We start from the raw sequence: 24,299 nt of genomic DNA on the forward strand, positions 1-24,299 counted from the left end.
CTGAAAGATACATACAGGTTTTGGGGCAACATATGTCTCCATCCAAGCAACGTTATCATGGACGCCCCTGCTTATTTCAGCAAGAAAATGCCAAGCCACGTGTTACAACAGCGTGGCTTCGTAGTAAAAGAGTGCGGGTACTAGAGTGGCCCGCCTGTAGTCCAGACCTGTCTCCCATTGAAAATGTGTGGCACATTATGAAGAGTAAAATACGACAACGGAGACCCCGGACTGTTGAATGACTGAAGCTCTACATAAAACAAGAATGGGAAATCATTTCAGTTCCAAAGCTTCAACAGTTAGTTTTCTCAGTTCCCAAACATTTATTGAGTGTTGTTAAAAGAAAAGGTGATGTAACACAGTGGTGAACATGCCCTTTCCCAACTACTTTGGCACGTGTTGCAGCCATGAATTTTTAAGTCAATCATTATTTGCAAAAAATAAAATAAAGTTTATGAGTTTGAACATCAAATATCTTGTCTTTGTAGTGCATTCAACTGAATATGGGTTGAAAAGGATTTGCAAATCATTGTATTCTGTTTATATTTACATCTAACACAATTTCCCAACTCATATGGAAACGGGGTTTGTATTTGTCGCAGGTTGTGAGTGCATTAGAAGTCAATCGTTAAACGGCATTTTTCATTCATGGGCAAAATGGTGTGTTTTAGGAATAGCTGCAGGGGTAATTGATACGCACCCAGCAAAGATAAAAACGTCCCACTCCTTGGTCATAAATTATCGCCCAGCCAGCGGGAATATTCCCCATCTATAGAACTCGGTTTTATATTTCCTTCCTTAAAGTTAAAGTACCAATGATTGTCACACACACACTCGGTGTGGCAAAATTACTCCCTGTATTTGACCCATCACCCTTGATCACCCCCCTGGGAGATGAGGGGAGCAGTGAGCAGCAGCAGTGGCCGCGCCCGGGAATCATTTTTTGGTAATTTAACCAATTCCAACCATTGCTGCTGAGTGCCAAGCAGGGAAATAATGGGTCCCATTTTTCTAGTCTAAATCTCTGACAGCTGAGTGTGAAGCGACTAGGATGGGAATCGGTACCTCCAAGTCCGAGTCCATGATCCTAGTCTGGAAAAAGGGTGGAGTGCCATCTCCGGGTTGGGGAGGAGATCTTGCCCCGAGTGGAGGAGTTCAAGTACCTCGGAGTCTTGTTCACGAGTGGGGTGTATCGATCCGTTGTGGTGAAGAAGGAGCTGAGCCGGAAGGCAAAGCTCTCAATTTACCTGTCGATCTACGTTTCCCATCCTCACCTATGGTCATGAGTTTTGGGTCATGACCGAAAGGACAAGATCACGGGTACAAGCGGCCGAAATGAGTCTCCTCCGCCGGGTGGCAGGGCTCTCCCTTAGAGATAGGGCGAGAAAACTAAAGCTGCTGCTCCTTGTTAGAATAATCATGTATATCCATCAATCCATCCATCTTCTTCCCTCTCCCCAGCCACTTTGTCTAGCTCTTCCCGGGGATCCCGAGGCATTCCCAGCCAGCCGGGAGACATAGTCTTCCCAACGTGTCCTGGGTCTTCCCCGTGGCCTCCTACCGGTTGGACGTGCCCTAAACACCTCCCTAGGGAGGCGTTCGGGTGGCCTCCTGACCAGATGCCCGAACCACCTCATCTGGCTCCTCTCGATGTGGAGGAGCAGCGGCTTTACTTTGAGTTCCTCCCGGATGGCAGAGCTTCTCACCCTATCTCTAAGGGAGAGCCCCGCCACACGGCGGAGGAAACTCATTTCGGCCGCTTGTACCCGTGATCTTATCCTTTCGGTCATGACCCAAAGCTCATGACCATAGGTGAGGATGGGAACGTAGATCGACCGGTAAATTGAGAGCTTTGCCTTCCGGCTCAGCTCCTTCTTCACCACAACGGATCGGTTACAACGTCCGCATTACTGAAGACGCCGCACCGATCCGCCTGTCGATCTCACGATCCACTCTTCCCTCACTCGTGAACAAGACTCCTAGGTATTTGAACTCCTCCACTTGGGGCAGGGTCTCCTCGCCAACCCGGAGATGGCATTCCACTCTTTTACGGGCGAGAATCATGTATATATTATCACACAAACTTTAGTATGCTTAAATTTTGTTGCTAAAGTTACTAGCTATTTTGCTTATGCTGTACTTTTTCTATCTGTGCAAGGACAAAACTTATTGTCTGAGGGGTGGCTCAGCCGCAGATGTTATCGTTATTTTAGCCCACTAACAGCCAAGGACTTCAAGGACCTCAAAGCAGATAAGACGACAGCACGCAGACGAAGCAGAGACAAGGCGAAATCACAAGGCCCCAGCATATTCCGTCACGTATTGTGCGTCCTGCATAATATATGTGACCACTCCTTTTAGAGGAGGCCTCAGTGATGTTGACTGTGGAACTCCTGAATAAATAGAGGGAGGCGAGAGCTGAACCTTAGAGCGTAGGGCGAGACTGTGACTAAGTGTGCAGCTCCATCCGTTCTCCTCATGAGCTAAATTGAACTCCGTCTCTGCATGATTCCTTGCTTCTTGTCTGATTAATAAATGTCATCAGTGTTTGAACCTGACACTGCTCCACACCGAGAAGAGCCAGATTAGGTGGTTCAGGCATCTGGTCACGGGGAAGACCCAGCACACTTTGGGAAGACTATGTCTCCCGGCTGGCCTGGGAATGCCTCGGGATCCCCTGGGATTTGCTGGACGAAGTGGCTGGGAAGAGGAAAGTATGGGCTTCCCTGCTTAGGCTGCTGCCCCCCGCGACCCGACCTTGGATAAGCGGAAGAAGATGGATGGATGAACATCTCTGACAGGAGTTTTAGGAGGTCGTTAAGAGATGAATTGAAGTGATGTTTTTGCACTGAATATGATATGTTTCTAATGGTTTGTTACCTAGCAACACTGTGTGAGAATTATTGACTACTTCTTGGTGAGGTGGGGCTCATGTTTGCTGTTAACAAGATGCAAGATTTTCACATTGTATATGCTTTTCTGAAAAAAATAAAAAATAAAAAAAATAACCTATTTTCCATACCATAGGGCACACCAGATAAGGCACACTGCCGATGAATGGTGTATTTTTGTAATCGTTTTCATATATAAGACGCATCGGATTATAGGGCGCATTAAAGGAGTGACATTATTTTTAATTTTTCGAAATGTAAAACACTTCATTGTGGTCTACATAACATGCAATGGTGGTTCTTTGGTCAAAATGTTGCATAGATTATTTTTTAAAGATCATCTTTAAGCCGCTTTCTGACAGTCGCTTCCGGATGCGCCATTTTGTGGGCGGTCTTATTTACGTGGCTCATCTTCGGCAGCGTCTTTATTGATTGATACTTTTATTAGTAGATTGCACAATTCAGTACATATTCAGTACAATTGACCACTAAATGGTAACACCCGAATAAGTTTTTCAACTTGTTTTAGTCGGGGCCCACGTTAATCAATCATTTACCCGTCATCCTTGTTGTAGCGGTGTAGCGTGCAAGGACGGGAGTGGAAGAAGTGTCAAAAGATGGAGCTGACTGTTTTAATGACATTCAGACTTTACTTAAACGTCCAACCGGAACTCTAATAACTGAAGTTCCTTGGGTAAATAATATAAAATCACTACACCGGTATGTTTTAGCACTTTCATGGTAAGTTTACTGACAGATATAAGTAATAACTTTTCACTAATTTATATTACAAATGGCAACAGCGGAGAATGAATGTCCATAACAAGAAGATAGAGAAAAAAAAGATTATCGACTATGGTGTCTCCACGGACTACAAAGGCGGACGCGTACAATTTTTCAGGATTTATTTAATTCCCAAATACACATCAGCAGGTACCAGAAGGTAAGAAATGTTGCTTTTGCATAATATTTCCAAACAAAACGCCAGATAATATGTCATATCTTATTCATACAACATTATAATAATTCTAAGTTTAATGCGCTGACAATCCTTCAATCGGTGCAGCTTCATACCTTACCAAAGTCGTACTAAAACATTGTGATGGATTTTTAAGTGCCGTGTGTAATGTTCTATATTTCCATTGGAACATTTAAAATGTTGTTGTTGTTTACTTGAGACATATTGCCATCATAGGACAGACTACATGCATCTCTTATGTTTGACTGCCATCGACTGGTCACACTTATTATTACATGATGTACCAAATAAAATAGCAAGTAGCGACTAGTGAAGAGCGACTAGTGAAGAGCGACAAGCAAGTACCAAGTAGTGACTAGCAAGTAGCGAGTAGAGACAAGCAAGTAGCAACTAGCGAGACTCTGTCTGAGTGAATGCTGAAATTTGAGACCAGCGAGTAGAGACTAGCGAGTAGAGACTTGCAAGTAGAGACTACAGGGTAGAGACTAGCAAGTAGCAACCAGCAAGTAGCGATGAGTGAAGAGCAACGAGAAAGTACGGAGTAGCGACTAGCAAGTAGAAACTTGCGAAGCTTTGTCTCAGTGAATGCTGAAAAGTGTGACTAGTGAGTAACCACTAGAGACTAGCAAGTAGAGACTAACGAGTAGAGACTATGAGTAGCAACCAGCAAGTACCGACTAGTGAAGAATGACGAGCAAGTACCGAGTAGCGACTAGCAAGTAGCAACTAGCGAGACTCGGTGAATGCAATATGTGTGTAAGCCAACAGTTCCGCCCCTGCCCACAGAGACAAAAATTGTGGATGACCAACAAGTGCTCATGTAGTTATGGAGAACCCTCTCACACATGGATGGGTAAGCAAGAGACGAAGAAAAACACACGGACATGGCAATGTATCGATGACGGCAAAGTTACGGGGTTCATTTACCGTTTTGATTGGGATGATCCGCCCAGGCTGACCTGCTGGTGTTGCCTCTCACACAGTACAAACAAACCTCTACAAGACTTGCAGCAAGTAAACTGAAGATAAATACTTTATTTTCAATTCTCTCTCCTCCCCGGAAAATCGGCGTTGTGTCAGAAAATCACCTCGCGGGTGTGGAGGCAAAATGTCTGTTAAATCCGCCTATACTTTATGTATGTATATATATATATAGATATAAAAAAAAAATGAGACGGTTTGAAAACCTGCAGGCTTTGAGGAAGACAGAGCGAGTCGCTGCTTGTGTCCAAATGTGCAGGATGTGTTCAGGCTGAAGGATTGCGTATCGTTACTTCCACACTCAAATTTGACTGCACTGCACTGCTGCAAGAATTAGTGGGGTGTATACACACACACACGCACACACACTTGTATTTCCAGAAAATAAAAGCTGACATCATAAGAATCTCCTTTTCTAGACATATAAAGATGTGTATTTACAGCATTAATAATATATACATACTAGTGTTGTAGGCTATACCAGTTTTAGTATAGTGCCGCGATACTAATGAATCATATTCGGTACTATACCGCCTCTAAAAAGTACCAGTCCATCACGCCCCCGTGCCCCTGTCGTCGTCATGTCCAGTAATTGCTGGTTTACGAGCAGAGAAGCATGTTCGGCAGCACACAATCACCGAATACATACAAGCAGACACAGTGTGTAGACAGAAAATGGAGAACGGATGCATTTCGGCTTAAAAGCAAACAATAAATAAATAAATAAATGATAAATGGGTTGTACTTGTATAGCGCTTTTCTACCTTCAAGGTACTCAAAGCGCTTTGACACTACTTCCACATTTACCCATTCACACACACATTCACACACTGATGGAGGGAGCTGCCATGCAAGGCGCTAACCAACACCCATCAGGAGCAAGGGTGCAGTGTCTTGCTCAGGACACAACGGACGTGACGAGGTTGGTACTAGGTGGGATTTGAACCAGGGCCCCTCAGGTTGCGCACGGCCACTGTTCCACTGCGCCACGCCGTCCCGATAAAGGTGAAGTTATAACACTGACACGCCCTCAATAGCCGATGAAGTCCAGCCGCAGTGGGCAGTGTTTTGACTACTTCTCAATCATTAATCCTTGTCTCCATGGCGACAAAAAAAGTAAGTTTCGCACAAGTATTGTGATGGTTAGCTGGCATCGTGGTGTGGGTTCGTTCTCTCTATTATGCAGTCGGACTTGGACACAGTGTGAAGGTAAGAAATTATGATTTATTTACACTAAGGAAACAAAAAAAGGCGAAACGAACAGAACTAGCATGGGAGCTACAAAGAACTAAAAGTGCTAGCATGTGAGCTAGGGAACGAACAAAGGATTAGCACGAGAGCCAGCAAGTACAAAAACAGTTCTTTACCACAATCGGGAATCAGCGTCGTCACCTGTTGCATGGAACAGAAACTAGGATGCGAGGACGAGTAAACGGAAAAGGCAGGCTTAAATAAGGAGAGTAATTACAAACAGGTGTGAGTTGGGAAACAAGAAGCAAGTGAAACTAATGCGTGACCATGGTAACAGAACAAACAGGAACTAAGGAAGTCAAACACTAGCAAGATGTGATACAACCCCCCCACTCCCCCTTCCCCGGGCCGCAGGACAAATTATCAAGCATTGACTAGTCGGCGGCTACAAAAAGGTTGGGGACCACTGTTGTAAGGTAATAGTAAAGTTTTGCGATACTAAGGAATCATACTTGGTACTATACCGCCACTGAAAAGTGCCAATCCACCCCCCCCCCACTTGCCCCTGGTTTACGAGCACAGGAGCATGTTCGGCAGCGCACAATCACAAAGTACTTACAAGCAGACACTGTGTGCAGACAGAAAAGGGAGAACGGACGAATTTTGGCCTACAAACTGACGATAAAGGTGAAGTTATAACTAAGTCCATCCCCAGTCAGCAGTGTTTTAGCCACTTCTGAATCACTAATCGTCGTCTCCATGGCGACAAAGTACGTTTCTCACAAGTATCATCCCTGCAGGACGAGAAATAGCTAAACATGCTTCACTACACACCGTAGTGTCACAATGTAAACAAACGCCATTGGTGGATCGACACCTGACATCCACTGTAATGATACCAAGTACAGGAGCGTATCTCGTCGATACTACTATGATTATGTAGATACACACGCGGATAACACTCACACAAGTTTGAGATGTGTCCAGTCCACACATAAACAAACCCTCTCTGCAAACTTTGTCTTATTCATCGGCGAGTTTTAGGAAGTCTCGGGGAAAACGAGGAGGAGGAAAGAACTTCCCCCGATGGAGGATTGGTTTACTGGAGTGAGAAGAGCAGAGAAACAAACCGAGCGTAGCGGCATCGCTTGGGTCAAACGTATCTCTTTTGGAGCGCCCACACAAATGTAGAGCGGGGAAAAGAAAAAAAAAAAAAAAAAACAACGACTCAGCAACAAAGAAGGGGAACAATAAGTGCAGTGGTGTTGCATTTCTCGGAAAAATCACATTAACGCCCTGCAGCGGGAGCGTTATCCCTAATTGGCCAAAAAGCTACGCGTTAAAAGGCAAACAGACTGTTGAAAGCAGAGCTTGCTTGAAAGATAATGACTATCAAAAAGGGGGCGGTGGTGCGTGGCATCTTTCTTTTTAGCCAGGGAGGCAGGGGGGCGGCGCCCTCGTACCCTTTTGGGGTCCTCACGGAAATAATGGCAAAGACGGTGTGATCGCGTTCTTCAATTTGATTATCAAACACACTGAAAGCAGTCCGATACAAAGTGAAAGTGAAAGGACGGTTGAGAATTACGCAATTATGATTTATTCGGATCTAATGAAAAGTTTATCAGCACAATAAACACAAAACTATAAGCAACCTGTGTTTGTTAGTAACAAGTAATCTACCACTTTTGACGTGGTTTTATGTCGACAACAAGTTTAAGTACCAATGTTTGTCACAGGTGAGGGGAGCAGTGAGCAGCAGCGGTGGCCGCGCCCAAGAATCATTTTTTGGTGACTTGACCCCCAATTTAACAGCAAGTTCAATGAAGGAAATGTATTTTTACTCGGGAATAAACAAGCAGCACCGCACTGAAATTAACTTGATATCAAATAGGAAGACGCACCATCACACCGTGACAGCAGACAGCGTACAGTACGTACACAATGGGGATAATATACAAAAACTTGAAATAAAATCAATGATTAAATGACAAACTTGCCATCCAAACAATACCCCGTTTGTTGACAAGAAGAGATGACCGCCATCGAAGCACATTCAACCAGCGGTAAAACAATCCGGTGAAAAGATTAAAAAAAGCTGGCGTGGAAACCCTTGATGACATCACACGTCACTATGCAACAGGCTCCGCCTTTTAAAAGCACCGACTCCGCAACATCTCTCAAATACATATATGTGTGTGTGTTTTGTGTATATATGTATATGTATATATATATATATATTTGTATGTATGTATGTATGTATGTATGTATGTATGTATGTATGTATGTATGTATGTATATATATATATATATATATATATATATATATATATATATATATATATATATATATATATACACCGTATTTCCTTGAATTGCCGCAGGGCATATAGTATGCGCCTGCCTTGAATTAGTGCCGGGTCAAACTCGCTTCCCAAAATAATTAGCGCATGCTTAGTATTACCGCCGGGTCAAACTCGTGATGACACGGGTGACACTTCCCCCGTCATCATTTTCAAAACTGAGGAGGCTGATTTCAATACCGCTAATTTGAAATCGCATAAAGGGAAGAAGATTAAGAGCTACTCAGTAGGATTTAAGGTCCAAGCTATTGAATACCGGTATGCTAAAAAGAACAGTAAGCAGTAATGTTTTATTGCGAACTCGGTGCTCTGTCCCTCGTCACGTGACGAGGGACAGAGCACCGAGTTCCCAAAGAGTAGATAGAGCAAGAGCATACCAGTCACTTCCCGACTAGGAAGCGCGCAAAGGGTAAATAGAAAGGCACGAGCCTAATAGTCTCCACAAATGTATGTATGTATTTGACACATGCCTTACATAAAAGGTAAGACCATAATAACGTTTTGTTTTATTAAATGTGCTTTTCATGATAGTATCCTTACATGTGAAGTGAATTATATTTATATAGCGCTTTTCTCGAGTGACTCGAAGCGCTTTACATAGTGAAACCCAATATCTAAGTTACATTTAAACCAGTGTGGGTGGCACTGGGAGCAGGTGGGTAAAGTGTCTTGCCCAAGGACACAACGGCAGTGACTAGGATGGCAGAAGCGGGAATCGAACCTGCAACCCTCAAGTCGCTGGCACGGCCGCTTTACCAACCGAGCTATGCCGCCCCATACATCACACTCAATTTTTTACAGCATGCCTTTGGTAAGTGCCGGAGTGAGAAGAGGTTTTAAAATAATTAGCTCATGCTTACTTTTACCGCATGCCTTTGGTAAGCGCAGGAGTGAGAAGAGGTTTTGAATTAATTAGCGCCCCGGTGGCAATTCAAGGAATTAAGGTATACATATATATATATATATATATATATATATATATATATATATATATATATATATATATATATATTAATCTACATACACAAGGAAGTGTATGTGGATTCAATTCATCAAAGGTCCCCTTTAAACAGCATATGAGTTAAGCATGTTAGAAATGAACCATACCATTATGATCTATCTACCTTATTGACCTCTAAGTCGGTGTACTTCCTTCAAAAATGTCAGAAAATAACAGCTTGTATTAAATTCAGGGTTTTGAGATACATACAGGTTTTTTTGTCTTTAAATTGTTTTTCAAAATCGGGCTTATCTTACATTCAGTGCTGCCTTATCTCCCTGTCAACAACATCCACCGAAAACATCTTTGTGATATATGCCCTTGCAAAAAGTACAGTTTTTTTTTCTTATTCTGGCCCTCTGAACCTTTAAAAATATTTTGCTTAATTCAATTTGAGGACTAAGTTGTGAGCCATGAAAATAACAGGCCCCCGCACTTTGAACACTAATCTTTTTTTTAGTGAATACAAGGTAAACAAAGCAGGAATGAAGTATTTCATAAGCAACACGCAACTACGCCGTCCTTCCCTTACCTTTGCTCTGCGAGGAGAAGTAGTGGGAGAGCTGCGCAAAAAGGTCGGGGTTCTCAAACTTCTCCTCCTTCACTTTGATCCAGATGCAATTCTCCGCCATTTCCTGGGGCACGATCTGAAACGACACGAGCAGCCCCGTTATAGAGAGCGCCAGTCAAAAAAGTCCCATTCGCTCAAAGAGTACAGTACGTACGGCATGTGTCCTTGGTACAGATGTGGGAAACAAAGAAACGAGGCGAAGGAAAACTTGTAAGCAGGGGTGCATAAACCCTGAATTTGCAAGTAGGACTTATTGCATTCACATTTGGTTTATTGAAGGCTGCTAAGTCCAATCCGCTTTATTTGTGTAGCACATTTAAAGGCCTACTGAAATGAGATTTTCTTATTTAAACAGGGATAGCAGGTCCATTCTATGTGTCATACTTGATCATTTCGCGATATTGCCATATTTTTGCTGGAAGGATTTAGTAGAGAACATCCACGATAAAGTTTGCAACTTTTCGTCGCTAATAAAAAAGCCTTGCCTGTACTGGAAGTAGCAGACGATGTGCGCGTGACGTCACGGATTGAAGGGGTCCTCACATCCTCACATTGTTTATAATCATGGCCACCAGCAGCAAGAGCGATTCGGACCGAGAAAGCAACAAATTCCCCATTAATTTGAGCGAGGATGAAAGATTTGTGGATGAGGAAAGTGAGAGTGAAGGACTAGAAAGAAAAAAAAACTAGACGGCAGAGCGATTCAGTTGTTATTAGACAAATTTACTAGGATAATTCTGGAAAATCCCTTATCTGCTTATCGTGTTACTAGTGTTTTAGTGCGATTATATAGCCGTACCTGTACAACCTGAAAGTCGGAAGGGTGGGGCCACGGTTGTGGTGACCGCCAGTGTCTCTGAGGGAAGTCACATTTCTCGACGAAGCGAAGGCGGCCGGGCTGAGATTATTTTTTTTCCCCCTCCTCCACGGTGGAATTATCCGACGTTCGGGGGCGGCAACAGAGTCCGCAGCTGCAGGAGGCGAGGCACGACGCAAGCTCTCCGCTCATAACTACGGTAAGAGTCGACTTAATACCACCATTTTCTGACCGAAACCTGCCGGTTGACATGTGGTCGGGAACCATGTTCGCTTGACCGCTCTGTTCCATAGTAAAGCTTCACCGTCATCTTTCGGGAATGTAAACAATAAAACACCGTTTGTGTAGCTAAAAGCGGCCGCAATACACTGCTGTCCACCTACAGCTTTCTTCTTTGACGTCTCCATTTTTCATTGAACAAATTGCAAAAGATTCAGCAACACAGATGTCCAGAATACTGTGTTGAATTATGCGATGAAAAGAGACGACTTATAGCTGTGAACGGTGCTGGAACAAAATGTCCTCTACAATGTGTGACGTCACGCGCACGCGTCATCATACCGCTACGTTTTAGCATGATACTTCCGCGAGAAATTTAAAATTGCAAATTTAGTAAACTAAAAAGGCCGTATTGGCATGTGTTGCAATGTTAATATTTCATCATTGATATAAAAACTATCAGACTGTGTGGTCGGTAGTAGTGGGTTTCAGTAAGCCTTTAAAAAACGTAAGCGCTGCACAATATTAAAAACAATATTCAAATATCCTTAGGTCCACCAATGACTGAATAAAAAAAAATCCAATATAAAAATAAAAAAAAAAGTGAATATGATTAAAAACCATTTTAAAAAATAAATAGAAATCTAAAATAAAAATAAAAAACAGAGGTACCAACAGAGGTAAAATTAGGGATGGATGATGTGAACTAAGATTTTTTTAGTTCAATCTTAGCTTAATCTTTCTCTCTGGCCCTCTTGGCGGCATAGCTCGGCTGGTAGAGCGGCCGTGCCAGCAACTTGAGGGTTGCAGGTTTGATCCCCACTTCCGCCATCCTACTCACTGCTGCTGTGTCCTTGGGCAAGACACTTTACCCACCTGCTCCCAGTGCCACCCACACTGCTTTAAAGGTAAAAATTAGATATTGGGTTTTACTTTGTAAAGCGCTTTGAGACACTAGAGAAAATGCGCTATATAAATATAATTCACTTCACTCATCAAGAGCGGACGCTCCCCTTTCCTCTCCCTTATCTCTCTTGCTTGAGTCTTTATCTTGTTGCCTCTTTTTGCACTGCTTTCCAAATACAAAAAATTGGAACTATTTAACTGGCCTTGACGAAATTGACAAGATCTTGGGTTTGGGGGAACCGGTTTGTCGTGACGGAGTTTTTGTTGCTGAACACACGACAGACTCTTGGGGGTAGAAGGAGTGCAACGTACCCGGCGACCCTTGATTGATTGATTGAAGCTTGTATTAGTAGATTGCACAGTACAGCACATATTCCGTACAATTGAACACTAAATGCACTGCAAAAACTGAAATCTAAGAAAGATTAAATATCGCAAATGAGGGTGATACTGTTATTACTGACGGACAGGTGTCGCGGGGCGACTCCAGCCAGGCACGTAAAAAAAAAAACATCTCCATGGCAACGTTTCTGTCGCTTTCACTAATTTGCCGCTTTTCCACTAAGGCAGGGGTAGGCAACCCGGAACGTCGAAAGAGCCATTTTGGACCCAAATAACAAAAATCATCTCTGTCTGCACTACAAAAACTGAAAGCTAAGTAAGATTAAATATCTAAAATAAGGGCGATATTTGCTTATTTTCTGTCTGATAAGATAATTCTTCTCACTAAGCAGATTTTATTTTTGAGTGTTTGAGATTTAGGACTTTCTGCGGCCTGGATTTTGGACAGTGGAGTGCCGGATCCGTAGATTCAGAATATTTAATGTGCACCCCTGGTGGTGAAATCTATTAAAATTAGGGTGGTCCACAAAAACTGAAATCTAAGTAAGATTAAATATCTGAAATAAGGGTGATATTTGCTTATTTTTTGTCTGATAAGATAATTCTCTGCTCAACATATGAAATAACAAATGTGTGTGAGAATTGTAAATGCGCCCCCTTTGGCCAAAACACTTACTTGTTTTAAGGGTTTTGGTCCTAAATGATCTCAGTAAGATATGACAGCTTGTAGCTGAGATTTGATGACCTATATTGAGTAAAACTGGAAACTAGAATATCAACTGTTGCAAAGCTGTGTCATCAACCTCACAAGTGTACAACTACTTTTTTAAAGTAATAATTCTTACTTCAAGCATGAAAAAAAATCATGATGCCGAGCACATATCATGATGTCTAGATAATGGCACTAGCATTTACTTAATTTAAGAATGTTTTAATAATATTGACCAAAAAGGTCTATTTTTTTTCTACCAAGAAAAGTGCACTTGTAATTAGTGAGAATATACTTATTTTAAGATACTTTTGGGTTCACTGGGGTTCGTTAAATTTACTTGTTTTGGAAAGTCTTGACAAGCTGAATTTTCTTGTTCTATTGGCGGATAATTTTGCTTAGTTCAAATAAAATACCCCTAATTTTTGTATTTTTTTTCGTGTTTTTGAACACTGACTTTTTGCAGTGTTGTATACGTTTTTCAACTTGTTTAAGTCGGGGTCCAGTTGAGGACTCGAATATATCCACCTATTCGGAATTATGACATGCGGACATCTGCTGATTAGAGTAAGCGTTGCTCTGGTGTGTCGACAAATTGGAAGTTGCTGGCAGTCTTCAAAGTACCCCAAAAGCTGCCACAAATGATTGGAGGATGCGGGAAGAACTGTGGACACTTGTGATTTGGATAACATCAGACTGTCTGCCCCAAAGGATGAATTTTGAGGACCAGTCATAGACAATTTAGAGTGAAAAGCAAATTTTATTTTCACTCGCATACAAAACATTCTAACTTGGATTGTTTCCCTGTCTTCGAGACTCTCCAGAAGGACAGTGCGGCGAAGACAGGACAAACTCCTTTCTTGTCTCTCATGGACACACACCTGTTGTTGTTGAGTTTGGACTGACTAGTGACTGCATGACACAAAGGCTGCGGAACAAAGAGACCCGGCAGGCTTACACACACACACATGCATCCACAAAAATATACGCCACACACACATACCCCACACCCCCATTCAACGCCCTCGACGCAAATCCCTTAGGGGAGATGGACGGCTGGGCAGCGCCTGAAGAGCTGCAGCCTGCCACCTTGGACCCCACTCACCCCCCTCTGTTCCCACATATCTCGAGATGTATGTTGAAATATGCATGTGTGCTTTGTTAGAGGTTTTTTCACCGTCCAGCCTGTCTAGAATGTAATTTTTCACTCTTTCTTCCCCAGACCTTTACCTTTTTGTCATCTTTTACGGGGCACCTTGTGGCGACCCATCAGCGTTCCTGTTCTGTAACCCTGTACACTGTTTGTTTGTCTAATCTTGAACGTGTTTGTTCAGAAAACAATGTTTGGTTGTACTTGTGCAATGACAATAAAGACCTACCTAAAATCTACATACTGTATTTTCTGGACTTTAGAGGGCACCAAGATGTAAGCCATACCCACTACATTTTAGAAGAAAAATATTGTTCCGTATATTAGTCGGACCAGACTATAAACCGCAGATTAATACATTGTGAAATTAGCCAGAAATGGAAGGACACTGTAGCACCTGCAGTGAGCCAACTCGTCCAAAAGATGGCGCTATAGTTATTTTGTTATTGTAGAAAATTTGGTTGTCAATGGAAACAAAAATAATCCATACATTTGCTGCACCGGTTTATAAGCCACAGTGTTTAAAGTGTAGGGAAAAAAAGTAGATGATTATAGTCTTAAAGTTAAAGTACCACTGATAGTCACACACACACGCTAGGTATGGTGAAATCACGCTCTACCTTTGACCCATCTCCTTGTTCCACCCTCTGGGGGGTGAGGGGAGCAGTGAGCAGCAGCGGTGGCCGTGCTCGGGAATTATTTGGTGATTTAACCCCCCCAATTCCAACCCTTGATGCCAAGTGCCAAGCAGGGAGGCAACAGGTCCCATTTTTTATAGTCTTTGGTATGACTCGGCCGGGGGGTTTGAACTCACTCCCTTCCAGTCTCAGGGCAGACACTCTAACCACAAGGCCACTGTGGGGCAGACTGGCTCGTAGATGCACATGCACGATAAAATCCTCTGCGGTTGCCATTTCTAATACAAATTAGTTTATCAATATAAAGGAAATCTTTCTGAAAACTAATGATTTATCTTGATGTGGATATTTAGCCCTTTTCAGAAATTGCATGATCGGCAATTATGCAAATTAGACGACATAGTCTGTCAATTGACCAAGTATTAGTATGATATTCTGCACCATTTAACGTTTTCTGATCATCGTGGCCCCGATTTTGATCTGACGTGTAACAAAAAGACATAAAAACATGCCGTAAATGAACATGTTTTTTTGTCATTTGCATCCTTGATTGCTACACACCACATTCGGTCACACGGATTACATACATGACATCAGTCGTACTGAATGCATTTCTTCTTCAATCCAAAAATGTAATTGCTACTTTCATTTTCTCTCCCAGGGCTTGGCTGTGATTTTTTTTTTTTTTTCATCCCACCAATCAATTACCTCTAACTCAAAAGGCACTGCCATTACCAAGCAGACGTGCAAATGCAGACAAATGTGCACCATCTCCTATTAAACTAACGTCACTTTAACTGCAGCATCTACAGTAAGTACGTATCCCGCAATATGAAACTACGGTCCGGTAATTGCTATCATATTTTTTTTTTTTTTTATAGTGATGACATCTGATTTGCGGTCTTGCAGGACCATATAAGAGGCGGTAGTAAATGGAAATAACTTTGTACCACTAATTCACATTTGCCTCTGGCACTCGTGCACTTTCAAACAATAGATTGTCCATCCTCAGGTTTTTTTTTTTATTCGCATCACACTGCGGCAGCGGGGAAAAAGTACCAGGACATTATTGTTCTAACTGAACAGTGTCTATAAAAACTGTAAAGCTGTACTGTAACGAAAGACGACACAAGAGTAAAATAAATTAGGGGTTTCCAAACTAAGGCCTGTCAGCCTCTTTAATTCAACCCTCGAAATGTCATATTTTCCCCCAAAAATTGTGTATTGATTTGAAAATTGCACAGCATTTACTTATACGACACAATCAAACAACCTTCCCTAGTCATGTCGCAAAAAAAAAAAAGTATATATATATATATATATATATATATATGACCAACATGAAGGTCAATACACATGGGCACTATTTCGAGTGTTACTATATAGTGATCGCACTAACGTTTGATTTACCATAACAATAGATAGTTTTTTACGTGTTTATTGAATCGGAGTAAATAATAAAACAGCTGTTTATTCGGAGTTGTCAGAACGCTGGTTTGTAATCTATTAATAAAGTTTGACTGACCTATGTGACTGTTTTGTTGACATTCCCTTTAGCGCAGCTCCATCTAATGGATGCATAACGTAACCTCAGCCTCTACTGTAGCATCTATTCTATGCGCCTTATTATGCGGTGCGCCTTACATATGAACAAAATATTAAAATAGGCCATTAATTGTAGGTGCGCCTTATAATCTGGTGCGCCTTATAGTGCGGAAAATACAGTACTTGTACGACAATCAAACAACCTTCTCTAGTCATGTCGCAAAAAAAAAAAAAAAATGTAACCAACATGAAGGTCAACACACACATGGGCACACAACACAACCTGTTCACTGAACATTGTGGATATTATTAAAACACCAAATCAAAGTGCATGATGGGAAAACAAGTAAAACAATAACTCCACACTTACCCGTGTTTGGCACATTTTAGCTGCTTGATATTTCTGATTGATTACAAAACAATAGATTGTCCGTCCTCGGGTTCTTTTTTTATTCGCATCACACTGTGGCGGCGGGAAAAAAGTACCTGGACACGATAGTTTTAACTGAACAGTGTCTATAAAAACTGTAAAGCTGTACTGTAATGAAAAATGACAAGAATAAAATAAATTAGGGGTTTCCAAACTAAGGCCTGTCAGCCTCTTTAATACGGCCCTCGAGATGTCATATTTAAAAAAAAAAAAATTGCGGAGTGATTTCAAAAAGGCACAGTGTTTACTTATACGACACAATCCAAACAACCTTCCCTAGTCATGTCGAAAAAAAAAAAAAATGCAACTAACATTAAGGTCACATTCATTTTCAGTGATTATTTTGAGAATGAATAAATGGCCGAATGAAATAAATTCAGAATTTTTATCATGCTTCTTCTTATTAGTAATTTGTAAACACTAAGTTGGAATAATTGTATACGCTTGAGTAGCAGGTTATAGTTTGATTTGTGTATAATTTTAACTGTTTAAAAATTTACTATGTTGTGGAATTTCAGAATTTTGATTCAATAATTAAAGGTTTGGATGTTCTGTATATCCAACATCATTCATTATTTTAACTGATCTTTTTTGTAACACCGTAAATGAATGACATGTACTTTTGTAATTATTTCCCCATATTCCTACACAATAAATCAGATATGGTAACACTAGCGAGCAGTAGAGAATATGAAGTGATTTTTGGTCAATAACATGTTTTGCTTTATTCATTATTGACGTGTTTCTTGTTAATTTATGTTGTGTATTTTTTATATGAGATTTCCAGTTCAATTTCTCATCAATCATTATACCTAGAAATGTGGTTTCATTTACTCTTTTAATTCATATTCTGTCTATTTGTCTTTGACTTTCTCTTCATGTCATTTTCAAAAAAGAATCACGGGGTGCTTTCAAAACGGCACATCATTTACATATATGACACAAATCCAAACAACCTTCCCTAGTCATGCCACAAAATATGACTAGGGAAATAAAAATGCAACCAACATGAAAGTCAACACACATGGGCACACAACACAACCTGCTCACTGAACATTGTGGATATTATGAAAAACGTTTAAACACCATAAACAAAGTGCATGGTGGGAAACAGGTAAAACACTGCCTTCACACTTACCCATGTTTGGCATATTTTAGCTGCTTGATATTTCTGATTTAATACAAAATTTTAAAGAGGTCGTCACGGAAGTAAACAAGGTCGGGGTCGAACTTTCCCCATTCAAAATCTTATTGTATTAATTATATGGAAAGTCAAACACCAATACAAATAGACGGAATATAAATAGAATAAGTAAATGAAACCAGGTATAATGATGATAGAATGAACTGGAAATCTCATGTAAAAAATTATACAACCTAAAGTAGCAAGAAAAACGTCAATAATGAATAAAGCAAAACATGTTCGAGACCTAAAATCACTCCATATTATTTACTGCTCGCTAGTGTTACCAAATCTGAGTTATTGTGCAGAAATAACTACAAAAGTACACTTCATTCATTAACCTTGTAACAAAAAAGATCAATATTGTTGGATATAGAGAACATACAAAAATACTGAACTTTCACGACATAGTGGATTTGCAAACAGCTAAAATTATACACAAAGCAAACTATAACCTGCAATAAAAGAATATACACGTCTTCAATAGAAGAGGATACATATAATCTTAGAGAAAACATTTATTTATAACATTTGTACGCACGTACATCTGTATGTGGAATTAATTTATGGAATGGATTAAGCACAGAAATCAAACAATTTACTAATATAATCCACTTCCAGAAACTCTTCAAATTTAAAGAATTTTACAAAGAAGAAGAAACATAATAAAAATTCTGAATGTATTTAATCCATCCATTAATTTTGTAGAAATTCTTACTCATCTCACCATATGAAATATAACTTACTTCACTAATTATGTATTTTTTTTAATGTTATTACTTATGGAGTATATTGTGAACAAATTGAGAACAGGAAGTGAACAAAAGTTTTAGCAACTGCTGTGTAGAAGAAAAGGGGTAGGATTAAATAAGCCCTGCTTCTTCCTACTCCTTTTCGAACTTGTTGAACAGAGAAACTGGAAATGCCGATCATGTTTTAGGCGTGCATGTTCCAAATAAACTCAACCATCCATTATATATACATTATATCAGAGGTGTCCAAAGTGCGGCCCGAAGGTAATCGTTTGCCGGCCCGCAACACATTCTGCAAAAATTGCAAAATTTATAGTATTGCAAAAATTTAAAAAAAGTGGAATGAGGTGAAATCTAATGAGGAAAATGTGGCAATGTTGACAAAAAGCTGCCATGCAAGCAGTTTTATTTTTCCTTTTGTCTTTATTTTCTTTTTTTTCCATTAATCAAAAAAAAACAAGACAAACAAATCTGTTATAATGAATTATTACTTAAAAATTAAAATGTGGTTGCCCTATAACAACATCAACGTTTTGACAAAAGAGCATAAAACATACAAAATAATAGTTCAAACTTAAAATCGACAGATATATCGGAAGTGGATCTTGAAATTTAAGTGTTAAAAACGAATAAAAACGCATCACTTTATGAGTGGGGAACCTTTCAGATCACAAATATATTTAGTAGGATTTTATTTAACTTTTCGGCAGTAAGTCGAACACATTTCCAGTGAGGGTTGGACTCCGCCAAGGCTGTCCTTTGTCACCCATTCTGTTCATAACTTTTATGGACAGAATTTCTAGGCGCAGCCAAGGCGTTGAGGGGTTCCGGTTTGGTGACCGCAGGATTAGGTCTCTGCTTTTTGCAGATGATGTGGTCCCGATGGCTTCATCTGACCGGGATCTTCAGCTCTCGCTGGATCGGTTCGCAGCCGAGTGTGAAGCGACCGGAATGAGAATCAGCACCTCCAAGTCCGAGTCCATGGTTCTCGCCCGGAAAAGGGTGGAGTGCCATCTCCGGGTTGGGGAGGAGACCCTGCCCCAAGTGGAGGAGTTCAAGTACCTAGGAGTCTTGTTCACGAGTGGGGGAAGAGTGGATCGTGAGATCGACAGGCGGATCGGTGCGGCGTCTTCAATAATGCGGACGTTGTACCGATCCGTTGTGGTGAAGAAGGAGCTGAGCCGGAAGGCAAAGCTCTCAATTTACCGGTCGATCTACGTTCCCATCCTCACCTATGGTCATGAGCTTTGGGTCATGACCGAAAGGATAAGATCACGGGTACAAGCGGCCGAAATGAGTTTCCTCCGCCGTGTGGCGGGGCTCTCCCTTAGAGATAGGGTGAGAAGCTCTGCCATCCGGGAGGAACTCAAAGTAAAGCCGCTGCTCCTCCACATCGAGAGGAGCCAGATGAGGTGGTTCGGGCATCTGGTCAGGAGGCCACCCGAACGCCTCCCGAGGGAGGTGTTTAGGGCACGTCCAACCGGTAGGAGGCCACGGGGAAGACCCAGGACACGTTGGGAAGACTATGTCTCCCGGCTGGCCTGGGAACGCCTCGGGATCCCCCGGGAAGAGCTAGACGAAGTGGCTGGGGAGAGGGAAGTCTGGGTTTCCCTGCTTAGGCTGTTGCCCCCGCGACCCGACCTCGGATAAGCGGAAGATGATGGATGGATATTTAACTTTTCACTGTGATTACTCAAAAATATTAAATAATTAACATCAATGGTGTCCTGCATTATTGCTCTTTGAGGGCTTTAATTGCTAAATAAAGGAACTTTCCTGAAGGAATCAATAAAGTACTATCTATCTATCTATCTATCTATCTATCTATTCATCAAAATACTGCATATTTCAGTTTTACTATAAAAAAACAAAGTTATCTTTGACCGAAAATGCATAAAACCTTATTTGTTTTATTTTATAGCGACCTCAAGTTGATATACAGATTTACTGTAAGCATTAAATAAATAAATAAAAAAATAATAATTTGACTTATTTTTAACATTTTAGTGACTGAGACCCTCTACGCCAGGGGTGTCAAACTCAGATACAGAGTGGGCCAAAATTTTAAACTGAACAAAGCCGCGGGCCAAGGTTGAACAATTTAACCTTTTAACAGGGACCCGAACAAGTTTTGCATTGAATATTGAACAAGCGAGACTTATATAACTCTAAAGTGACATGCAAAATCGAGTTTCAAATAATACTAATAATTTAAAAATAGCAATGGCATATCAAATCCAATTTAAATAGAAATTTAATGCCTCTTTTCTATTTGCAGCCTTCTCAGGTAAATGTCAAAATAAACTTTTCCCACAGGCTAATAATACATTTGTATATTGTAGCGTCCAGGAAGAGGTAATGCCGCAAGGGGTTCTGTGTATTTGTTCTGTTGTGTTTATGTTGTGTTACAGTGCAGATGTTCTCCCGAAATGTGCTTGTCATTCTCGTTTAGTGTTGGTTCGCAGTGTGGCGCATATTTGTAACAGTCTTAAAGTTGTTTATACGGCCACCCTCAGTGTGACCTGTATGGCTGTTGACCAAGTATGCCTTGCATTAGCGTGTGTGTGTGTAAAAGCCACATATATCATGTGACGAGGCCGGCACGCTGTTTCTACGTAAGAAAAGCGGACGTGACCTTTAAGGCAGGCCCCCAATATTGTTGTCCACGTGGGAATCGGGAGAAATTTGGGAGAATGGTTGCCCCCTGTGATTTTCGTGAGGGGCACTGAAATTTTGGAGTCTCGTTGGAAAACCGCGGGGGTTGGGGTTGGCAAGTATGAGTATTAGCGGTGAATGCGGTGTTACAGTGACACCGCCGCTGTATAATACCGGCGGGCCAGCTCTAATGTTAATTTGATATTGCCTCAAGGGCCAAATGAAAATAAAAAATTGGCCCGCGGGTCAGAGTTTGACACCCATGGTGTAGAGCATGGGTGTCAAACTCTGGCCCGCGGGCCAAATTTGGCCCGCCGTGTAATTTCATTTGGCCCTTGAGGCAATATGAAATTAACATTAGAGCTGGCCCGCCGGTATTATACGGTAACACCACATTCACTGCTAATACTCATACTTGCCAACCCTCCCGATTTTCCGGTACTCCCAAATTTCAGTGCCCCTCCCGAAAATCTCCCAGGGCAACCATTCTCCCGAATTTCTCCCGATTTCCACCCAGACGACAATATTGGGGGCGTGCCTTAACGGCACTGCCTTTAGCGTCCTCTAAAACCTTTTGTCACGTCCGCTTTTCCTACATAGAAATAGTGTGCCAACCCAGTCACATAATATATGTGGCTTTTACACACACACGCACACAAGTGAACGCAAGGCATACTTGTTCAACAGCCATACAGGTCACACTGCTTGTCACTTTTGGGATCGCTGGCGCCTATCTCAGCTGCAATCGGGCGGAAGGCGGTGTACACCCTGGACAAGTCGCCACCTCATCGCAGGGCCAACACAGATAGACAGACAACATTCACACTCATTATCTATTGCACACATAATGATATATGTTAGAAATAAACATCAAAGAACACAAAGGAAATAAAGACATTAAAAAAGGCAGAGCTGATGCAACCAGCCACTTCTAGACTTCAGACTTAGAACTTAGACTTCCTTTTATTGTCATTCAAATTTGAACTTTAAAGTACAGATAAAGAACAACATTTTGTTGCATTAGCTCATTGTAGTGCAGGATAAAAGAGCAATGAGGTGCAAATATAAATATATGGATTACTGTACAGATAAATATAATGCACTTTTGTATACGCATCAAAATGTATTGATGTATGTTATATTGTCTTTATATTCCAGCCAGTTATTCCGTTTTGGGGGAATTGAGGGGATTATTGGGGCGTTATAGCTCGGTTGGTAAAGTGCCCGTGCCAGCAACTTGAGGGTTCCAGGTCCGATCCCCACTTCGGCCATCCTAGTCACTGCCGTTGTGTCCTTGGGCAAGAGACTTTACTCACCTGCTCCCAGTGCCACCCGCACTGGTTTAAATGTAACTTAGATATTGGGTTTTTACTATGTAAAGCGCTTTGAGTCACTAGAGAAAAGCGCTATATAAATATAACTCACTTCACTTCACTTCACTGAGGGTGGTCGTATAAACAACTTTAACACTGTTCCAAAATGCACCACACTTTGAACCCACACCAAACAAGAATAACAAACACATTTCGGGAGAACATCCGCACTGTAACACAACATAAACACAACAGAACAAATACCCAGAACCCCTTGCAGCACTAACTCTTCCGGGACACTACAATATACAAATGTATTATTAGCCGGTGGAAAAAGTTTATTTTGATATTTACCTCAGAGGGCTGCAAATAGAAAAGAGGCATTCAAATTGTATTTGAATTTTATTTGATATGCCATTGATATTTTTAAATTATTATGAAATATTTAAAACTCAATTTTACGTGTCACTATAAAGTTATATAAGCCTTGCTTGTTCGATATTCAATGCAAAACTTGTTTGGGTCCCTATTAAAAGGTTAATTTGTTCCACCTTGGCCCGTGGCTTTGTTCAGTTTTAAATTTTGGCCCGCTCTGTATTTGAGTTTGACACCCCTGCTCTACGCCCTAGGGATTCAAAAAAAATCCATATGTTTTGTTATGGTTTGAAAATTAAAAATATTTAAATGGCTCCCGCATGCTAAAATTTTTCCGTGTGTGGCCCTCTGTGGAAAAAGTTTGGACACCCCTGCATTATATTACACATCCATTATATTGATATAATATGTAGACACACATGTATATATACATATACACATACATATAAACACGCACGCATGCAGAAACAGTCTGCTTTCGGCCCCCCCCGGCGGCCCCCTCGTCAAAAAGTTTGGACACCGCCGTATGAAACGAACAAATGCAAAATATACTCTTTTTTTTTCCAGTGTTTGACAGCTCAAATCACCACCCTGTTTCTGTATAATGAAGCAACATGCATTTGCATACACGCGGTTTTAAAAAGGTCACAGAAGTGTATAACCTACTCCGGGAAAAAAAAGGAATAATGTATCGCGGAAAGTGTAACGTACGGAACGGAGAGGGAGATAAAGGAGAAGCGGCTACGAACGGGCGTCCATTCAAATCCTGCTAATAACGGCGAGAAAATGTCAAATGAGGTTTAATTATTTCTCTATTGGAAATCCAAGGTCAAACAAGTGAAGTCACACAAAAAAAAAATGTGATGCTTACAAAACTGCAGCAAAAGCTATTTCATCGTCAGTAAAAAAAAAAAAGAAGAGCTGTGTGAAATGATTATTCAAATAAGATGGGAGACTAACATAACTCAGTTATGCTAAATATGTGCAACTCTTAAGGGCATCGAGGAGATTGTTTACTTTTGGCATATGTGAATGTTTGCATGCCGAGTGTTGACTTGATGATAAGTCCTCTAAATACATGTTATTGAGTAAAACAGGGGTCACCAACGCAGTGCCCGTAAGGACCAGATGAGTCGCCCGCTGGCCTGTTCTAAAAATAGCTCAAATAGCAGCACTTACCAGTGAGCTGCCTCAATTTTTTTTTTTTTTTTTTTTTATTTCCTGGCAAGCTGGTCTCGCTTTACTCGACATTTTTTTATTCTAAGAGAGACAAAACTCAAATAGAATTTGAA

General features: G+C 41.1%; 1 protein-coding gene across 4 annotated transcripts in view; it reads right to left on the minus strand.

The window, feature by feature from the left end:
- Nucleotides 1-24,299, minus strand: part of diaph2 (diaphanous-related formin 2) — a 1,158,885-nt gene that overhangs the window by 667,059 nt on the left and 467,527 nt on the right. For all 4 annotated transcript variants that reach the window (XM_061891998.1, XM_061891999.1, XM_061891997.1 and 1 more), the window contains one exon: nt 9,935-10,049. In XM_061891998.1, coding sequence (XP_061747982.1) covers nt 9,935-10,049 — 115 coding nt within the window. The remainder of the gene's footprint in view (nt 1-9,934; nt 10,050-24,299) is intronic.

The sequence above is a fragment of the Nerophis ophidion genome, linkage group LG29 (genome assembly GCF_033978795.1).
Source record: "Nerophis ophidion isolate RoL-2023_Sa linkage group LG29, RoL_Noph_v1.0, whole genome shotgun sequence".
NCBI lineage: Eukaryota > Metazoa > Chordata > Actinopteri > Syngnathiformes > Syngnathidae > Nerophis > Nerophis ophidion.